The 17,921-nt window shown below is 51.7% G+C and overlaps 1 protein-coding gene across 2 annotated transcripts in view; it reads right to left on the bottom strand.

Annotated features, from left to right (window-relative positions):
- Scarb1 (scavenger receptor class B, member 1) overlaps window positions 1–17,921 on the bottom strand; it is a 66,415-nt gene that overhangs the window by 13,906 nt on the left and 34,588 nt on the right. For both annotated transcript variants that reach the window (NM_031541.2, XM_087577751.1), the window contains 6 exon segments: window positions 2,271–2,437; window positions 5,541–5,656; window positions 7,347–7,442; window positions 9,059–9,262; window positions 11,306–11,447; window positions 12,938–13,095. In NM_031541.2, coding sequence (NP_113729.1) covers window positions 2,271–2,437; window positions 5,541–5,656; window positions 7,347–7,442; window positions 9,059–9,262; window positions 11,306–11,447; window positions 12,938–13,095 — 883 coding nt within the window.

Below are 17,921 nucleotides of genomic sequence, written 5' to 3'. Positions count from 1 at the left end.
GATTTAGCTCAGTGGTAGAGCGCTTGCCTAGCAAGCGCAAGGCCTTGGGTTCGGTCCCCAGCTCTGAAAAAAAGAAAAAAGAAAAAAAAAAAAAAGGGCAAGCTTTAGAGGTGGGGAAAACAGTTCAAACGGTTAAGAGCCTCCTGTGTAAGTGTGAGGACCCGAGTTCGGATCCCCAGCGGTGTCACATCTGTAACCTCAGCAGTGGGAGGCAGAGACAAGTGGCTCCCTAGAGCTTGCAAGGTCCAGGATTAGTGATTGAGAAATCTGTCTCAAAAAATAAATAGAAGACACCCACCTCTGGCCTCCGTCCACACACGTGACTGCGTGTGCACATGCACACATACACGCACGCACGCACGCACGCACTCACGCACGCACGCACGCACACCGTCTCCCGAAAAACAGAACAAGCTACAGACACAACCACACTTAGATTCTCTTACTCAGCTGAAATTCTGTCCCCGACAGCAGAGTTCTGTGGGATGTGGGCCTGTTGCTGCCCCTATGGGGTGTGTGACCCAGCCTGGCCAATCAGCGCAGCCTAACTCCAGCCTCAATGACTGGCCCACAGCTGGACCAATTGAACCAAGCCCTGGGATTTTTGCTGGTACGAGGAGTAGCAGCTCAGCTATGGAGGGGAAGGCAGAGTTGGGGTTGTGAGTAAAACCTCCTGCCTTCAGGCAAGCCCTAGAGCCCATGTCTGTGGAGGGCTCTACCTTAGAAGCTTGACTCCCACTGATCAACAAGTTCCCAGTTAGGCCAGGCACCCGCCACCTGCTACAGATGTCTGAGGGTTCTGCATAGCGGGTGACCTGGTAGGCTCCAGGGAAATCCCAGACGTCAGTTGTCATCTCTTGGCTTCTCCTCTCCCGCCAACCCCCCAACGTGGCAGTATCCCAAGAGCCTACTTCTCTGCCTCCAAGATAATGTTTCAGCCGAACAGGCTCTGAAAAATCAGACCCAGTCAAAGAGAGGTCAACGTCCCACCAACCACCTAGCCTCAGGCCTTCTAGTTTCTAGATCAGGCATCCCCCTGTCTCTGCATAATTCAATACTCAGTGAACAGCTGTCATGTGTGTGTACTTAAGGGGTGGGGGAGGGGAGGGAGCATGGCCACAGGGGTTTGTAGTCCGAGGAAGGGGAAGGTTAAATAAAGTTGTCAGCCGTAAGCGGGCAATAGGAAGGCACAGAGAGAGTGTACCAGGGGACGGCTGGAGGGCCAGAGGGGACAGAAGATCGGGGAGAGCCTCTGCAAGGATTTGATCAGGATCAGAGGAAGCTTTTAATTTCAGCCTGATTTACATCTGGTGTAATGTGAGCTGGCAAGAAAGCAAGGGGACCACAGTGGCAGGCACGGGAAGAAGGTGGGTGGGAGGGAGAAAGGCTGCATGGGAGGACTTAGAGCTGCCTGGGCCTGACCACCAGGTGAGGGGTGAGGGTTGGGGCAGAGAGCTGACACCCAAGTATACAAATTGAGCAACTGCAGCAGGGTATGGCAGAGTCTGGCACAGAATTAGAACTCAGGGCAGACGCCAGGGGACACAGCCGGTACCAAGATTCACACCCAACTCGGCTGAAGAGGAGCGTTTTACACAACAGGAGAGTGGTCAGTCTGAATGAGAGGCAGCATTCTGCCAAGCCCTTGCTCCCCAGTCAGGTGAATGGCTCCAGGGGCTATTTCCACCCACACCCTCATGGGCAAAGAAGTTACAGCCACCAGGATACAGACCAGCTGTCTTTCAGACGCTAGTCTGACAGTGGCCTCCACGATGTCAGTCTCTGGGGTCCTGAAAACTATCGGCTGGGCAGACAAGTGTTTGGGGGGGATCTAGGTGTCAGGGTACACGCCTACCACCCCGGGACTTCAGAAGGCAGAGGCAGGAAGGATGCGCAAGTTAGAAGCTAACTTGGGCCGTTACCCAGTCTCAAACTAGGTTGAAAGGAAGGGACCACGAGCCAAGGAATTGGTGCCTCTGGAAGCAGGAAGGCAATGAGGGCAGACTCCTCTCCATGGCCAAGAAGCAGTGTCCACTGTTGGAATCTTAACCTCAGGGCAGGACCCTTCGGACTTCGGCTGATGCGTGCTGGTGGGACACTTATCAGGGTGGTGTTATCTTTTCCACTTAGCTCCCTATCTGTAGCACTGAGATCATCAGGGGTGCAGAGACCAGAGATTAATGCAAGCTGGCAGCAGATAAAAATCTTGGTATCACTCTCTCACCTCAGCCTGGAGGCGGGGAACACTTAGCGGACGGACGGACACTCACCAAACCTGCAGGTGCTGACATTCTGAATGCCGGACTCGCGGCACGGGCAGAAGCCTTCATTAGGTGGGTAGACGGACCCGTTGGCAAACAAAGTATCGGGGGCCGTGAAGCGATAAGTGGGGATGCCTTCGAACACCCTTGATTCCTGGTAGGTGAGCTTCATAGATCTGCAGAAGGGAGGCGGGGTGAGAACTGTTCTCCGAGTAGAGGCTGGGGTACCCCTCCACAGGAAACCACGGGAACCACCATGACACTAGTCACCTGTTGCTCCCCACTCACTAATCCATCCTCACAACTCATAACAGCACAGTAGCAAAATCACGGTTGGGGGTCACCACAACATGAGGAAAAGGTCCCAGCATTAGGAAGGTTGAGAACTGCCTTAGGCCCTGGGTTAGACAAGCCCCTCTTCCAGTACTGTATAAACCAGGTATGGTGATTGATGAAACCCCAGCAACGAGGAGGTGGAGGCAGGAGGATGAGGAGGATCAAGGTCATTCTTGGCTACCCAGCAAGTTCAAGGCCAGCCTCGAAGACATGAGACCCTGACTCACTGCCAACAGGGTAAAGGTTCTACTTGTTCCCCAAACAATAAAGAAAGCCAGCAACTCCACGGCACCCAGCTGCCATAGGTGTGGTCAGCCACCTGAGGTAATTTGAAGTCTACAGAGCTCCCACCCACTTACAACGAAATGCCTCTCTCTCTTGACAGGGGCTTGGGAACTGCAGACTGTAGAGTTATTTATTTCATGTATTTGAGAACATCAGATCCCATCACAGACGGTTGTGAGCCCCCGTGTGGTTGCTGGGATTTGAACTCAGGACTTCTGCAAGAGCAGTCAGTGCTCTTAACTGCTGAGCCATCCCTCCAGCTCCAGAGGGTTGTACAAACCAAGGCTTTTGGGCAATGGTCTCCTGTGTACACTGAGGGGGGAGCGACCACCATGGCCCAGCTGTCAACCGGCAGTGAGATGCCATTCACAGCTTCCCTCATGACTTCCTGTCTCACTGTACCTGCCAAGGGCCTCATAGGTACTCTTCAGTCACGTCCCTTCCTGCCCCCGAACCTCTCCATCCCACCTTTCCCTCAGCCCAGAGTGTGCACATCATCAGACTTCTGCTTTCCAGTCCTCCTTGTCTACCCTGACTCCTCTCTATCCATTCGCCCCACTGTCTGGCCTCAAACACTCTTCTGATGGGAAACAAGGCTCGGGTAAGCCACATGGTCCATGGTCAGCACCACACACATCTGTCTGCCCAATCCCCAAAACAAAGAGACTCCAGGGCACTGGGTGTGTGTGGTAGCTCATGGCTTTAATCCTAAGCCTCTGCAGGCTGAGGCAGGAGGATTTTTTTTTGGGGGGAGGGCAGGCTACATAGTGAGACCTCATCTCAAAACAACAAAACAAAACAGGAGGGAGTCCTATAGTCTCTCTATGTAACCCTGGTTAGCCTGGAACTGGCTATGTAGACCAGGCTGGCCTCAGACTCAAGGATTCACTCACATCTATCTTGAGTGCTAGGATTAAAGGCATGCACTGCCACACCTGGCTGACACCCAGATTTCTAAGCCCCAACACTAAGCGAAAGCTCTTCTCAGAAAATATTTCCACACAGTGTGGTGGTAAGTTTTAAACATCAATTTGACATAGCCAGAATCTCCTGGGAAGAGACTCTTACTGTGTGGAATTGTCTGGATTCCCTTAATTGACATGGGAGGATCCAGCCCACTGTGGGTGGCACCATTCCCTAGGTTTGGGTCATGGACTATTTAAGAATGGAGACAGCCATCTGAGTTGTAGGCGTGAGTGCATTCAGTTTGACTCTCTGCTCTCGTAAGTGCCTTGACTAGCTGCCTGGAGTCCTGCTTTGATCCCCAACCCCAGCCACAAGGATGGACCATAATCTGAAATTATAAGCACCATTTCTTTTCTATTTTATGCAGAAGCATCTGCTCAGAGGCGCTTCTTAGGTCGAAGTTAAATTCCCTGATTTTGATCATTGTGACTGTGTCAGAAGAGGCCTTTGCTTTTGGAGAACACTCCCTGAAGGACTGAAGGAACGGGGCACTTGGCCTGCATCCTGCTCTCACAGGATTCTGCCGGGCTGGATGACTTTCCAGCTCTAGGGATTCTCCACTTTTCCAGAGCTGGGTTTTGAGGCATACACAGCTACGTGGGTTCTGGGGCTGAACTCAGGTCCTTTTGCTTGACTGGTGTGCACTTTACTGATTGAGCCATCATCTCCCCAGCCCCGAGCCATCTCAGTCACCTGTGCCACCGACAGAGGCCACTGGTTTGGCAGGGCTGAAGATGTTTTCTCTAAGTCTGAAATCCTGTTTAGGGACTGGGGCATGACTCAGTATCCGACCATTTAAACTTAGTGGTTGTGAGGCCCTGGGTTTGATTATCAGCGCGTGCGTGCACACACACACACACACACACACACACACACACACACACACACACCCGAATAAGCAATTAAATAACTGAATCAATGAATGAATGAATGAATGAATGAATGAATGGGCTGGAGAGGTGGTTCAGTGTTCGATTCCCAGCATCCACATAGGGCAGCTCACAGCCACCTGTTACACAGCTCCGGGTAATCTGACACCCTCTGCTGGCCTCCTCAGGAATCTGCACTCATGTGCACACAGTCACACTGATACACATAATTAAAAACCAGTAATAAAATGTTAAAAAAAAAAAAAGAAAGAAAGAAAAAAAAGAAAAGAAAAAAAGAATCAAAAGTTATGCTTTTGAAAGTCCCCAATGAGACACAGTCACCAAATCACGCAGACTTTGCCCACCCCATCATGGCTGTGTTGACACCTGGCACGAAGCATGACTGTCTGTGTTAGCTAGAGAGGCAGAGGGCTCAAAGATCAGCTTGGCGAGTCCCCAGGCCAAGGTCATCACCAGTGTGGCCAGATTGGAACACCACTTGGGAATGGGTCTCTGAAGACCCACCATGTCTTCCCAGGCCACAGTTGGGACCCTGGGATGGTAGAGCCCAAGCTACAAGACCTTGAGTGACCCTTTTCTACCATCAACCATCATCACTGCCACCGTGACTGAGTCCCCCAGTGACCTCCTAAGTCACCTCTCTCAGGTATTCTGTCACAGTGACAAGAAAAACCGCTGAGTCATAGTACACAGAGGGCCAGACCTTTGAGTACACTCCCCAGGAGCTACCTGAGTAGACCCTGAACTATCTCAGAAGCAGATTTCCCTGTTCGGAGGCAGGGGATCCCTATACGAGGGTTACCTGCAGGCTTCTGGGCTGAAGAATTCCAGTGAGGATTCGGGTGTCATGAATGGTGCCCACATCTGCCCGGCAGTACCATTGATCATGTTGCACTGTTCCGAATGCCAATAGTTGACCTGAAGGACAGGATAAGACATAGCCTTGAGGGACAGCCACAGCTTGCACCCAATACGTGTTCTGGTGCAGACACTGTCATACCCAAACCTGTGAGCAGGCTGTGTAGATGGAGCATCCAGCCCAGCTTCCTGCTCCCCACAGTGGGGCCAGAACGTACGGTATTGCTGGGGACTCAGTTAAGCCATCTGTACAATGGGTCCACTGCCCACATTGTCCTGTTTCCTGCCCCATTAGAAGTCAACATACACACTCCCACGAATGAGGAAAGCTGGGAGATGCCATGAGAGCTATTAAGCTGATAGCAGGAAGGGCTGAAGACCTGGAAACTGGGATCCATCAGAGTACCCGCCTCTAGCCAGGGAGACCGGGACTCAAAACCAATTCTTGGGCCAGCTATGGTAGCACATGCCCTAAATTCCAGCGCTTGGGAGGCAAAGATAGGTGGACCCCTTGTGATGAGTTTGAGGCTAACTTGGTCTCTACAGTGAGTTCCAGTGAGACCCTGCCTCAAACACGAAACTAAATGATGCACTTCCCACTGTCCTTTGCTGTAAGAGATCTTTCAATCGGGCTTCTCATATTCGAAAGGAGCTGATGAGGGGCTGGAGAGATGGCTCAGTGGTTAAGAGCACCAAGAGCACCGGCTGTTCTTCCAGAGGACCCAGGTTCAATGCCCAGCACCCACACGGCAGCTAGCAACTGTCTGTGATTCCAGTTCCAGAGGCTCCAAGGCCCTCACACAGAAATGTGTGCAAAACACCAATGTCTACAGAATAAGGGCTGGATTAATATCAATAGCACCCACTAAGAATGGCCGTGGGCGGGGTTGGGGATTTAGCTCAGTGGTAGAGCGATTGCCTAGGCAGCGCAAGGCCCTGGGTTCGGTCCCCAGCTCGGGGGGGGGGGGGGGGGGAAGAAAAAAAAAAAAGAATGACTGTGGGCTGGGTGTGGTCACACACAGCTATGATGCAAGGGAACTGAGACAGGAGAATTGAAAGTTTGAAGCTAGCCTGGGGTACACACTGAGACTTTATTTCAGAATAAAAGAAACTGAGAAGAAAAAGAGTAGAGACAGTGAGATCAGCAGGGAAAACTTGCCCCAGTGAGGGGCTGGGGTGTGGCTCGGCGGTAGAGCCCCTGCCTAGAATCCCCCAGCGAGGGGCATAAGTGTAGCTCAGCGGTGGTGCCCTTGTCAAGGATTCACAAGGCCTGAGCTCCATCTTCACTACCTGGGCCTCTGGGCAACACAACAGAACAAAACCACATTACACATAAAGACGCCCCAAGGAGAAAAGCCAGCTGCAAAACAGCACATGACAGGATTTTTGTGTATTCGAAAAAGGAAGGAAAACATGTTCCTCTGGGCACACAGAGGCGTGGTGGTGGGTAAGTGGCCAGGAAACTGGGTTCTATAAGCATCGTTGGGGGTTTCCGGGTGGGCCCAGGCACGGTGCTGGGCCTTATTGTCTTATCTTTATGGGACTGTCTTCCTGTCTGCCTTATAAATAAAAACTCAGGAACAGAAGAGTAAAGAGTTCCCGACAGAAACATCGAGGGGACAGTTCTGAGACCCGTGAAGTCCTTGGGTGACCCGGACACACTCTCCAGAGCACTGGCCGCCATCTGCCAAGGCTTGTCCCAGTTTAGTCCCTGCTGCAGTCGATGGCGACCATCTCCCCTCCTGCTCACCTCGCTGAGGCCGTTCCACTTATCCACCAGATGGATCTTGCTGAAATTCTGGACACCTGTGAAGACGGTGAAGACGCCAGAACTCGAGTCGTTCATCTGCAGACAGGCAAGGGACAGCACTTTTAGCCCTGGGCATAGATGGGGACATAGGCCCATGCCTACCTGTTCTTCTGCTATGTCCCCCTCACTGCTGCATAAATAATAGGGACAGAAGCCAGGGTTTTACACATGTGGGCAAGTGCTTGTCCACTGAGCCACACTGCCAGCCTTCCCCTTCTCTCTTTTCTTTTAAAAAGAGATTTATTTATTTATTTTATGTGAGTACACTGTTGTTCTCACTAGACAACATCAGAAGAGGGCGCCAGATCTCCTCACAGATGGTTTGGGCTACCATGTGGTTGCTGGGAATTGAACTCAGGACCTCTAGGAAGAGCAGTCAGTGCTCTAACCACTGAACCATCTCTCCAGCTCCACCTCCCCCCGCCCCCAGCCATCTTTTTTACTACACATTGTCCAGGCTGGTTTTAAACTTGCCATCCTCCTGCCTCATACTCCCATGTACAGAGATGACAAGCCTACTCAGTCAGGCCCAAAAGCTAATTTAAAAAAAGGGCATTTAAGTGGGGGCTTAGTGGCAAACACCCTTAAAACCCAGGACTCAGGAGAGAGAGAGGCAGGCAGATGTCTCTGAGTTCGAGACCATCAGGGCTGCACAGAGAGACCCTGTCTCAATAAAAAAATAAATAAAACAAAAACAAAAAAAGAAAGAAGGAATTTAATACAAACTCCCCAGGGGAAGGATCTAGAAGTTCAGCAGAAGGGCCAGTGAGGGTAGAATGGGTCAGGGGTCACAGAACCAAGAGCTCTGTCAATCACAGAATGGCTGAGGAGCAAGGCTCAGTGGAGTGTGCTCTCTCCCATCTCCTCGACTCTTCACACAAGTGCCCCACCCAGGAGCCCCACACCTCCTCTGTGAGGAAGAGAGACGGAGGGCCTCTGAATGTAAACACGTTCAGACTGGGCATTCAACCTGCCCACCTCGTTACGTGTTCATCCATGGGGTCCTCATCCTGCCACTGGGAGACACAGAGCCTTACCCAATCTACTCTCCACAAGATTGTACATATTTTTATTTTCTGTGTCTGAGCTTTTCGCCTGCGTGTATGTCCGTGCACCCCCTGCATGCAATGCCTGAGAGAGCCAGAAGAGGGCGCCAGATCCCTTGGGACTGGAATTACAGATGGCTGTGAGCCGCCGTGGGGGTGCTGGGAATAGAATCTGGGTCCCCTGCACTCTAAATCTCACGTGAGCTCAGTATGACAGGTCCTGGAGGGTATGGGTAGTGAACCCTACTGACCCTCACTGCAAGCAGACCCTGTCAGTAGGCCCCACAGAGAACGGTGAGCTAAAGCAGGGAGCTGGGGTCAGGGGTCAGAGACCAAAGCTTAGCTCAGGTTACCAAAGGTCAACCCTGAGAATAAGTGGGCACCTCTGAGCCGCTCTGATTGGGGGATTTGAGATACGTGCTTCTAGGATCTAGTCCTCCCCTACCCCAAGCTCGAGCTCCAGTTTTCTAAGCTGAACTCCGATCTTGTCCCCCCACTTGAACTGGAACAAGCTTCACTTGAATGTAATCCAATTCTGTTTAAGCCGGTTTGAGTTAGAGTTCTTGGGTGCCACCCCAACTCTTTGTGTGGATGGAAGACACTCACCCCAACGAACAGGCCAAATTTGCCTTTGATGGGGAACATGTCTGGGAAATATTTGCTGAGGAAATTCACAAAGGGATCTTCGTAGCCCCACAGGATCTCACCAACCGTGCGGTTCATAAAGGCCCGCTGGCCCATGGTGACCAACCCCAAGGTCATTAGCAGCTTCAGGCTTGTGGGCTTGTCCTCCATCATCACTGCCCCTCCCTGGAAAGCCAAGGATGTGGGGTTAGGGCGACAGACACGGTGAGACACCATCCCCCACTTCCAGGCGGGGAACTTGGGCCCTTAGTGTGGACCCTTCTCTAGTCCTTGTTGCCAGGGCAACACGTACTCTTGAGAACACCTAAGGGGTTCAGATTGAGCTCCACAAGGACTCAGAGGCAGACACTAAGCTCAGGACTGACAGCCAGAAGCCCTCCGCAGCCACTGTGTCTGGAGAGCCATAGCCGAAGCCTGAAAGGTGCCGGTGAGCCACCAGGAGATGCTCCGCAAAGCCGGGGCACTGGGAAGGAAGTTCCGGTGGTGCCGTCCCTCACTTGAGGCTGGAGCCAAGGTTAAGAGAAGGCCTAACCCAGAAGAGGGGTCAGTAAAGATGTGGATACCCTGTTGTTTTTTTTTTTGTTTTTTGTTTTTGTTTTTTTTTTTCCTTGCTGTAGTAAAAACTTTTATTGAAATCTTAAGGAGAGCCGTGGATACCCTGTTTACAGCTAGGATGTGAGCCCTACTCCATCAGTAACATGAGCCTAGAAGCACAGCCTATTGAGAGAGACTCCCCAACTCCCAACTGCCTCTTCCTCCACACTTTTACAGCAAGGTCTCAACAGGTGGTCCAGGCTGACTTGAAACTCAGCATTCTCCTGTCTCAGTCTCTTCACAGGGACTCCACCTCACTTCTCATGTCTCCTCCCAACCTCAACACTGGGAGCCCGGAACATCTACTCCCCCACAACCCCCCAGGGTCTAATTGCCCCTGTTGAGTGCAGGTTGAGTTAATAGTTCTCATGTTTGCTTTTCCTCCCCATGGAGCACCTGGGCCCTTGGTTTATCCCAAAGGCCGGTCAACCAAAAGCCACCTTCTGTCTCCAAGGCAACGCATGGCTGGTGTTTCCAGGTTCTTTCCACGAAGCGCCATCTGATGCCTGCCCACCGACACTTACAGGTCTCCTTCAATACAGGGCTTTTATTATATTGACTGAGGGGCGCCACAGCACATGTTTAGAGGTCAAAGGACAACGTGAGGCGATCATGTGGGTCCTGGAGATTAAACTCAGATCATTTGACTTGGTGACAGGCACCTTTTACCTACTGAGCCATCCTGCTGGCCAGCGTTGTTGTTTTAATATTAAAGATGGGATTAATATGCCAGGCGTGGTGGCTCACGCCCAGCGCTTGAGGCAGAGGCTGGCAGATCTCTGGGAGTTCAAGGCCGGCCTGGTCTAACTATTGAGTGGCAGGACAGCTACAGCTGTAGATGAGACCCTGTCTCAAAGTAATAAGGATGACAATAATATAATAAATTAATAAAAACAAAACTTCTCCCTCCAGCCCCATCGGGCTCTGGGGACGCCTCTGAGCTGGTCAGCATCCGCCTGCATCAGCTGGAGGAGAGTAGCATTTGCAACGATTTCCTACTGTTGAGGGTGGGGGTAGGGAGATGCAAAGAATCTTCCAAAAAGCATGAAAATCACACAAAGTTAGTGTCACTGGGATTGGCCATGCTTACACTGGTGACATCCTGCCATGGCTGCCCCCTACTACCACCGTGCACCCTATCCTTAAACTTACAGTGGGAATCCCGGTGTCTGACCACAGGGTCCGATCCGATCCTGGCTTGGTAACGCTGGCCCAATTGGTATCTGGGATTTTTGTCCTTGGGAAGGGTCCTCCTGGCCCCTGTGTAAATTCTGTCCCTGCCTGACTTTTGCTTCCTCCCGGGGACAGCTGGGTTGAGTGGATCCCAGCATGCACCACGGCACGGACTCAGCCACCCAACACAGTGTGCTCAGTAAATGTCTGCTCTTCCTAACTCCCACCTGCCCACTGGCTTCCAGTGGTGCTGACCTTCATGCTTCCTCAGAGACCACAGTGGATGTCCCTGAGTCTCAGGTCGGAGGTAAAGCCATGAGAAGGATGGGGTGGTCACTATGGAGACAGTAGGGCTGAGGTAGCCCTTGCTCACTGATCCCTGAAGGCTAAGTGGAGAGGAAGCAGGGTTGGCATGGGGTTGACACAGGGTCACCGTCTCACCAGGACCAGGATGTTAGGCAGTACAATGTAGTCACTCTCTGAGCCCTGGGACCTGTCTGGCTGGAAACGAAGGCTTCGGTTCTCTATGTAGGACACCGTGTCATTGTCATTGAAGGTGATGTTAACCTTTTGTCTGAACTCCCTGTAAAAAGACATTGAATCAGCTGGTTCTGTGAGGCCACACGGAAGTTCGCACCATCTCCCAGGATGGGAGCCAGGGATGCTGGCACATCGATACCCAACAGCACTCAGGCCAACCAAATCAAGATCGCCTCTTCTTGTTTCTATCCTCACTGTCTGCCCATGGCGAGACGCTGCCGCCGCCACCCAGCTCTTCTCCATTCTCTCTCGTGAGCCACAAGGCTCTCTGAGCCTCTCTGGAAAACAACTCCAAACTCCCGCATCTCCCTTCCACTTGACAACCATCACCGAGCAGATATCCACACAGGCAACATTTACTGAGAGTTTATTGCATGCCAGACAGAGCTAAGAGGTTCCAACTAACCATCTCATCTGATCCTTGAACCCACCCACCTCTATCTTAGAGATGGGGAAACAGGCATACGGAAGTAAAACTCTCTGTCCAAGGTGAATGGCCAGGCAGTCACTCTTGAATACAGTTTTTAGCCACGAGGGCCCAGGATTGGGATGTGTCCTGAGCGAGTCTCTCTACCTATGGGGCCTCAGTTTTTGTATCTGTAGAATGGAATAATAATACTCCCACCTTAGCAGGCGGTTCTACCCACAAGAAGCTGAGGAAAGAGCTGCCGGTGGGCAAGTTCCAGACCCTGCACCTCTCAGCCCCAGAGGGACCTGTACCATAAGCTGGCTCCCCTATTCTTCCCCAGTGCTCCTGCCTCAAGCCCTTTGCACTGCTCACCCTACTGTCCCAGGTTCACATGTCTCCTTCCCATGCCTTAAGTCACAAGTCTCCTCCTCCTCCTCCCCCTCCTCCTCTTCTTCTTCTTCTTCCTCCTCCTCCTCCTCTTCTTCCTCTTCCTCCTCCTCTTCTTCCTCTTCCTCCTCCTCCTCTTCTTCCTCTTCCTCCTCTTCCTCTTCTTCCTCTTCCTCCTCCTCTCCTCTTCCTCTTCCTCCTCTTCCTCTTCCTCCTCCTCTCCTCTTCTTCCTCTTCCTCCTCCTCCTCTCCTCTTCCTCCTCCTCTCCACTTCCTCCTCCTCCTCTTCTTCCTCTGCCTCTTCCTCTTCTTACTCCTCTTCCTCCTCCTCCTTAGGCAGGCCCACAGAGGCTATGTCAAGCCCTCTCCATTCTCTCTGTCCCCTCCCTGTTTGTGGCTCATTTCTTAGGTGCCGTGTAACTGGCTTTCCTTCTGTACCTTTGTTTGACTTTTCTGACTCAAGAGCAGCCATTTTGCCCATTTTGTGCACTCGTGAATCCTCTGTGCCCCACACCCATGATGAGATCAAATACACATACGCATTAGCCCTCACCCCATGACCTATGCACTCGCCCCAGACACACATCGCCTCTCCACAGACTGTCAGCTACTATGGCCTCCCACTTCTGTGCCTGGCCCACCTCTGGAGCAACCAATCTCCAAGGCTCAGTGCAGCAGATCCCCACTCACACACGGCCCCACCCCCCACAGTCCCACCCCACCCTGCCTGGCCTCACCTGTAGACATAGGGTCCGCGCTCCCGGACTACTGGCTTCTGGCCATTTAGGACCTCGCTGGGGTTGACCACCTCGAAGAAGTAGACGGACAAGTAGAAGGGAACAGGGATCTCCTTCCACATCCCAAAGGACAGGCTGCTGGGGTCTATGCGGACATTCTGTGGGGAGACACAGGGAGAAGTATGAGGAGAGCCATCAACACTTTATGGCGCTGCAACAGCTGCCTGAGACTGGTTCCCACAGGCTCAGATATTTGCATGCTTAGTCTCCAGTTGGTGAACTGCTTACAAGGAATAGGAAGTGTGTTGATGTCGGAGGAGGTGTGGCCTTGTTGGAGGAGGAGGTGTGGCCTTGTTGGAGGAGGTGTGGCTTTGGAGGAGGTGTGTCACTAGGGGCAGGGTTTGAGGTTTCAAAAGCCCACTCCAAGCCCAGGGTCTCTCTGTCTCTGTCTGTCTGTCTGTCAGTCTCTCTGCCTGTGGATCAGGAATGTAACGTCTCATCTACTACTCCAACACCACATCCAGCTCACTTGCTGCCATGCTCCCTGCCATGCGGATTACGGACTAATGAGCCCCTGAGAGTGTAAACGAGCTCCCCAGTTAAATGCTTTATACCAGTTGTCTTCGTCACAGTCTCTCTTCACAGCAAAACAGAAACTAAGACAGTGCTTCAAGGACTGGAACCCTGCACAGGTGGCTGTCACTCCATCCTTTCAGTCAATCACTCATCCAGAAAGTCATTCATTCATTCATTCATTCATTCATTCATTCATTCATTCACTGATCATTCCACTTTTACTCCCTCATCCCCTTGTTCTCTTATTCATTCACTAACTCCTTTTTCACTCATTCATTCATCAAGCATGTTGTGAGCAGTTACTTTCAACAGCAGTGGGAAGTAGACAGGCTGTCTGTCTCCAGCCTTGTGGAGCTTTGAGCAAATCAGGGAGACAGGGACTCTATGTCTGGAGGGGAAGCCGGTGCTGTGTGACGGTGCTGTGTGACGAACTGAGAGAGCAGGGAGAGGGAAGAGGACTGAATTCTTGAGAGTCGCCAGCTGTGAGGGACAAAAAAAACAGCAAGCAGGGTCAGGGGCGTTGCTTAGTGTTTGCCCAGCATGCAGGCAGCCCTGGGTCCAGTCATGCGAGGTTGTCTGTCCTACTAGCACTTGGGACACTGAAACAGGAAGATAGTAACTTTGGGGTCAGCCTGGGATACACAGTAAATGAGACTCTGTCTCAAAACAGAAATACGGATTTTCTCCAAGGTTAAAAGAAAGAGGTGGACCATTCCGTGACCTTGGACTTCTGCAATGCCACAGAGCTAAGAGTCACCACCCCCAGCTCATCAGAGACGGCAATGTTCAAAAGCCAAGTCTCGGGCAGCTTACGTCACCTCTGACTGTCTTTGAACTAGACCTTCCAGACAAGGACAACCACCCCACTGTCCCCACACAGCGAGAAACAACAGGCAGAGGCTCCAGTAGAGGTGGCAAGCCAGAACTGGCAGGTCAAATCCAGCCCCATGTCAGTGTGGACTCCAAGGCAAGCAGACACTGGGTCTCACTCTCTCAGGTCTAGCTTGCCTCGCTGGGCCTGTGTTTGTGTTTGAGTACTACCAGACCCCTGGCACTAAAGCCATGGCTGGGTCTAACCTGTCCTTCATGGGACTCAGTGAAAGAAAATTCTCTGCTGAGTCCACTTAAGGGATACCCTGCTGCACCTTCCTACCCCTGTGGCCATTGGTCACCCACAACCTGAGCATCTGGTGCAAACGAGAGGCATTTCAAGACCCTGGGAGCAGCAGGCAGAATGTCCCTGGCTACCCCACGACAGGCCTTGCCTTCTGTACTACACTTCCCCTTCTTGGCCAACACCATATCCCTGTGAGACATTGACTATCACGGGCGCTTTACCCCGGTGACATATGAGGTCTGGCCATGGACCAAGTACCGAGTCCACTGAACTCTCTAAATGAGAGTTGGCAAAGAATCCGACATTGGCAAGGAGCAATGTGACTGGTTCAGGCATCGCTGTCACCCGGTGATCACCAACAATGCAGGCTATTACTACTGTTCTCAGTTGCCTGGGAACTCGATGGGGAAGAGCCTATTGCGGAGGGTACCACACACTTTGATCACGGGACTTGGAGGGAAAAAAGACTGGTGTGCAGCATTCACACTGCAGGAGGGTGCTTTGCAGACGGCTGGAGCAGGGGAAAAAAAAAAAGCCGTCGACAGGTTTCACCCAGCTGTGACCCCTGCAAGCTGCCCTGTAGCTTATCAGCCTGGTAAGAATATGCCCGCACCAGTGGCATGAACGCCGTGGAGACAACCAATCCCTTCCTGACTGGATTTAAGGTTTTCTCTATAAATCTGGCCAAGAACCAATGGCTCAGAGCTCACAGGCTCTGGAGATGCTGTTCTCCCCACTCCCCCAGTCCTATTATTTCGCTACATGTGCATAGTGTAAACCTGCCCCCTACCTATGTGCCCATGGGCCACAGTGATCGGATTGAGTGGGTAATTAATGGGAAAAAGGAAGGAAGAAAGCACTGGATGTGGTGGCACACGCCTTTACTCCCAACACTTGGGAGGCAGAGGCAGAAGGATCTACGTGAGTCTGAGACCAGTCAGAGCTACACAGAGAGACCCTGCCTTAAAGCCGGGGTGGGGTGGTGGTGGGGTAGGGGGGTGGGGTAGGAGGGTGGGGAGAACAAAAACAAAATTAAAAAATTGGATATAAAGTTAGCAGTGGCCTGTAGGGAAAAGTAGCAAGCCTGTGTATCATTGAAATACATTGTATGAATGTTGGGGTTCTCAAAGACTAAATAAACAATATTGTGTTTAAAATAAAAGAAAATGTGAACAAGTGCTAGAGACGTAGCTCAGTGGAAGAGAGCTTGCCTGGCATGTGCAAGGTCCTAGGTTCTATTTATTTTGTCTTTTTTTTTCCCTCCGGAGCTGAGGACCGAACACAGGGCCTTGTGCTTGCTAGTAGGCAAGCGCTCCACCACTGAGCTAAATCCCCAGCCCCAAGGTCCTAGGTTCAATCCCTATCACCACAACAAAAGAAACGCACTGTGAAAAACTTAAAAGAAAAAAAAAAGGACCAAGAGTTCTGGGTACCGGGGTGCACGCCAGTCACCTTAGCGCTCAGGCAGCTGAGGCAGGGGGTTGACTGACTGTCTGAGGCCAGTCTTGCTGTACAGCAATGGCCCGCCTCACAATAGCCAGAGAACAAAACAGGCTTTGCCAGGAAAAGGTCCCAGGAGGGCGTTCCAGCAAGGGCTGGACAGCTGCGAGAGCGTGCCAGGCTCCATGTCCACCCTTGACAGTAGTGTTTATAAACCGAGGCCCTAGGAAACATCTGGAGGGCCTCTGGCAACTGGAGACAAGTCCCACGGGTGCTCATGACTCCGTGTGTATGACCTGGTGGATTAAATCAGGTCCATCCCCAGCCCTGAACAAAGTGGGCACAGTGGCCCACACCTCCAGAAGCACAGGCAGGAGGATCAGGAGTCCCAGGTCTTCCTCGGTTGCATAGTGAGTTCAGGGCTAGCCTGGGCTACGTAAGACCATCTCAAATAGAAAAAGGGGAGGACTCAGTGTACTTCTCGGGGGAGAGGAGACAGATAGAAGCTAATGCACACAGGGTGTGAGTCCTACTGTGGCAAATTCCGGAACAGACAAGGTCGGCATGTCTCAATAAAGGATTTTATTCTTTTAATCATCACACTTACTTATTTGTGAGTATGGTGTAGTAGAGGTCAGAGGACAATCTGCAGTTCTTCTCTCATTCCACCATGTGGACCCCAGGGAATCGAACTCAGGACATCAGGCTTGGCGGCAGGCGCCTTCACCCACTGAGCCATCTCGCTGGCCCCTACATTGTATACCCAAACTGAAACTCACCCATCATTTTTAAAAGGTCAACTGTAAAGCCAAGTAGGATATAATTTCCCAGAACACTGTGCAAAAAAAATAGGAAGCCCACGCTAAAGAAGGGAGGGCACGGATAAGGTACACAGCCTGGGCAGCCAGAGGGTAGTTATGTGCACTTCTGAAGTAGATCATATCTGTACAGTGCCCTGTGGCTCTGTGGAGCCCTTATCTGGCACCCCGAGTACCAGCTTCCAAATGCTGCCTGCCACCCAGGGCAACCTCCCCAGTACAAAATGACTTCCATCCCAACTACAGTGTTTCTGACTTGATAGTCTACTCGATAGGGTGTCTGGGGGCTTCTTTGTATGGGATGAAGTCTCATGTAGCCCAGGCTGGCCGTGAACCCTCTATGTAGCTGAAGATAACCCTGAACTTCTGGTCTTTCTGCCTCTGCCTCTTCAATGTCTGGATTACAGGGATTCTGGGATATCATTATACCTGGCTCTTACAGTGTTTTAGCTTTTATTTATTTATTTGTTTGTAATTTGGGGGGGGGGGCGTGGAGCTGGGAAGATGGCTCAGTGGTTAAGAGCACTTGTGGCTATTCCAAAAGACTGAATTCAGTTCCTAGCACCCACATCATGTAGTTCTCAAAGCTGTAACTCCAGCTTCCAGGAAATCCAACACCGTCTTCTGGCACGCGCGCGCACACACACACACACACACACACACACACTCCTCTTAACCTGTGACCCATTTCTCTGGCACCCAACCACCACCACCAACACACACACACACACTCTCTCTCTCTCTCTCTCTCCTCTTTTTTTTTTTTTTTTTTTTTGGTTCTTTTTTTCGGAGCTGGGGACCGAACCCAGGGCCTTGCGCTTCCTAGGTAAGCGCTCTACCACTGAGCTAAATCCCCAGCCCCTCTCTCTCTCCTCTTAACCTGTGAGCCATTTCTCTGGCACCCGACCACCACCACCACCACACACACACACACACACACACACACACACACACACACACACACACACACACACACCATGTTTTAAACGCCAGTTGCCCACACACCCCAGGGATGTCACAACCCATATCAGAA

This window comes from Rattus norvegicus, chromosome 12, assembly GCF_021556685.1.
Source record: "Rattus norvegicus strain SHRSP/BbbUtx chromosome 12, alternate assembly SHRSP_T2T, whole genome shotgun sequence".
NCBI lineage: Eukaryota > Metazoa > Chordata > Mammalia > Rodentia > Muridae > Rattus > Rattus norvegicus.
This window is presented reverse-complemented; position numbering and strand designations above follow the sequence as displayed.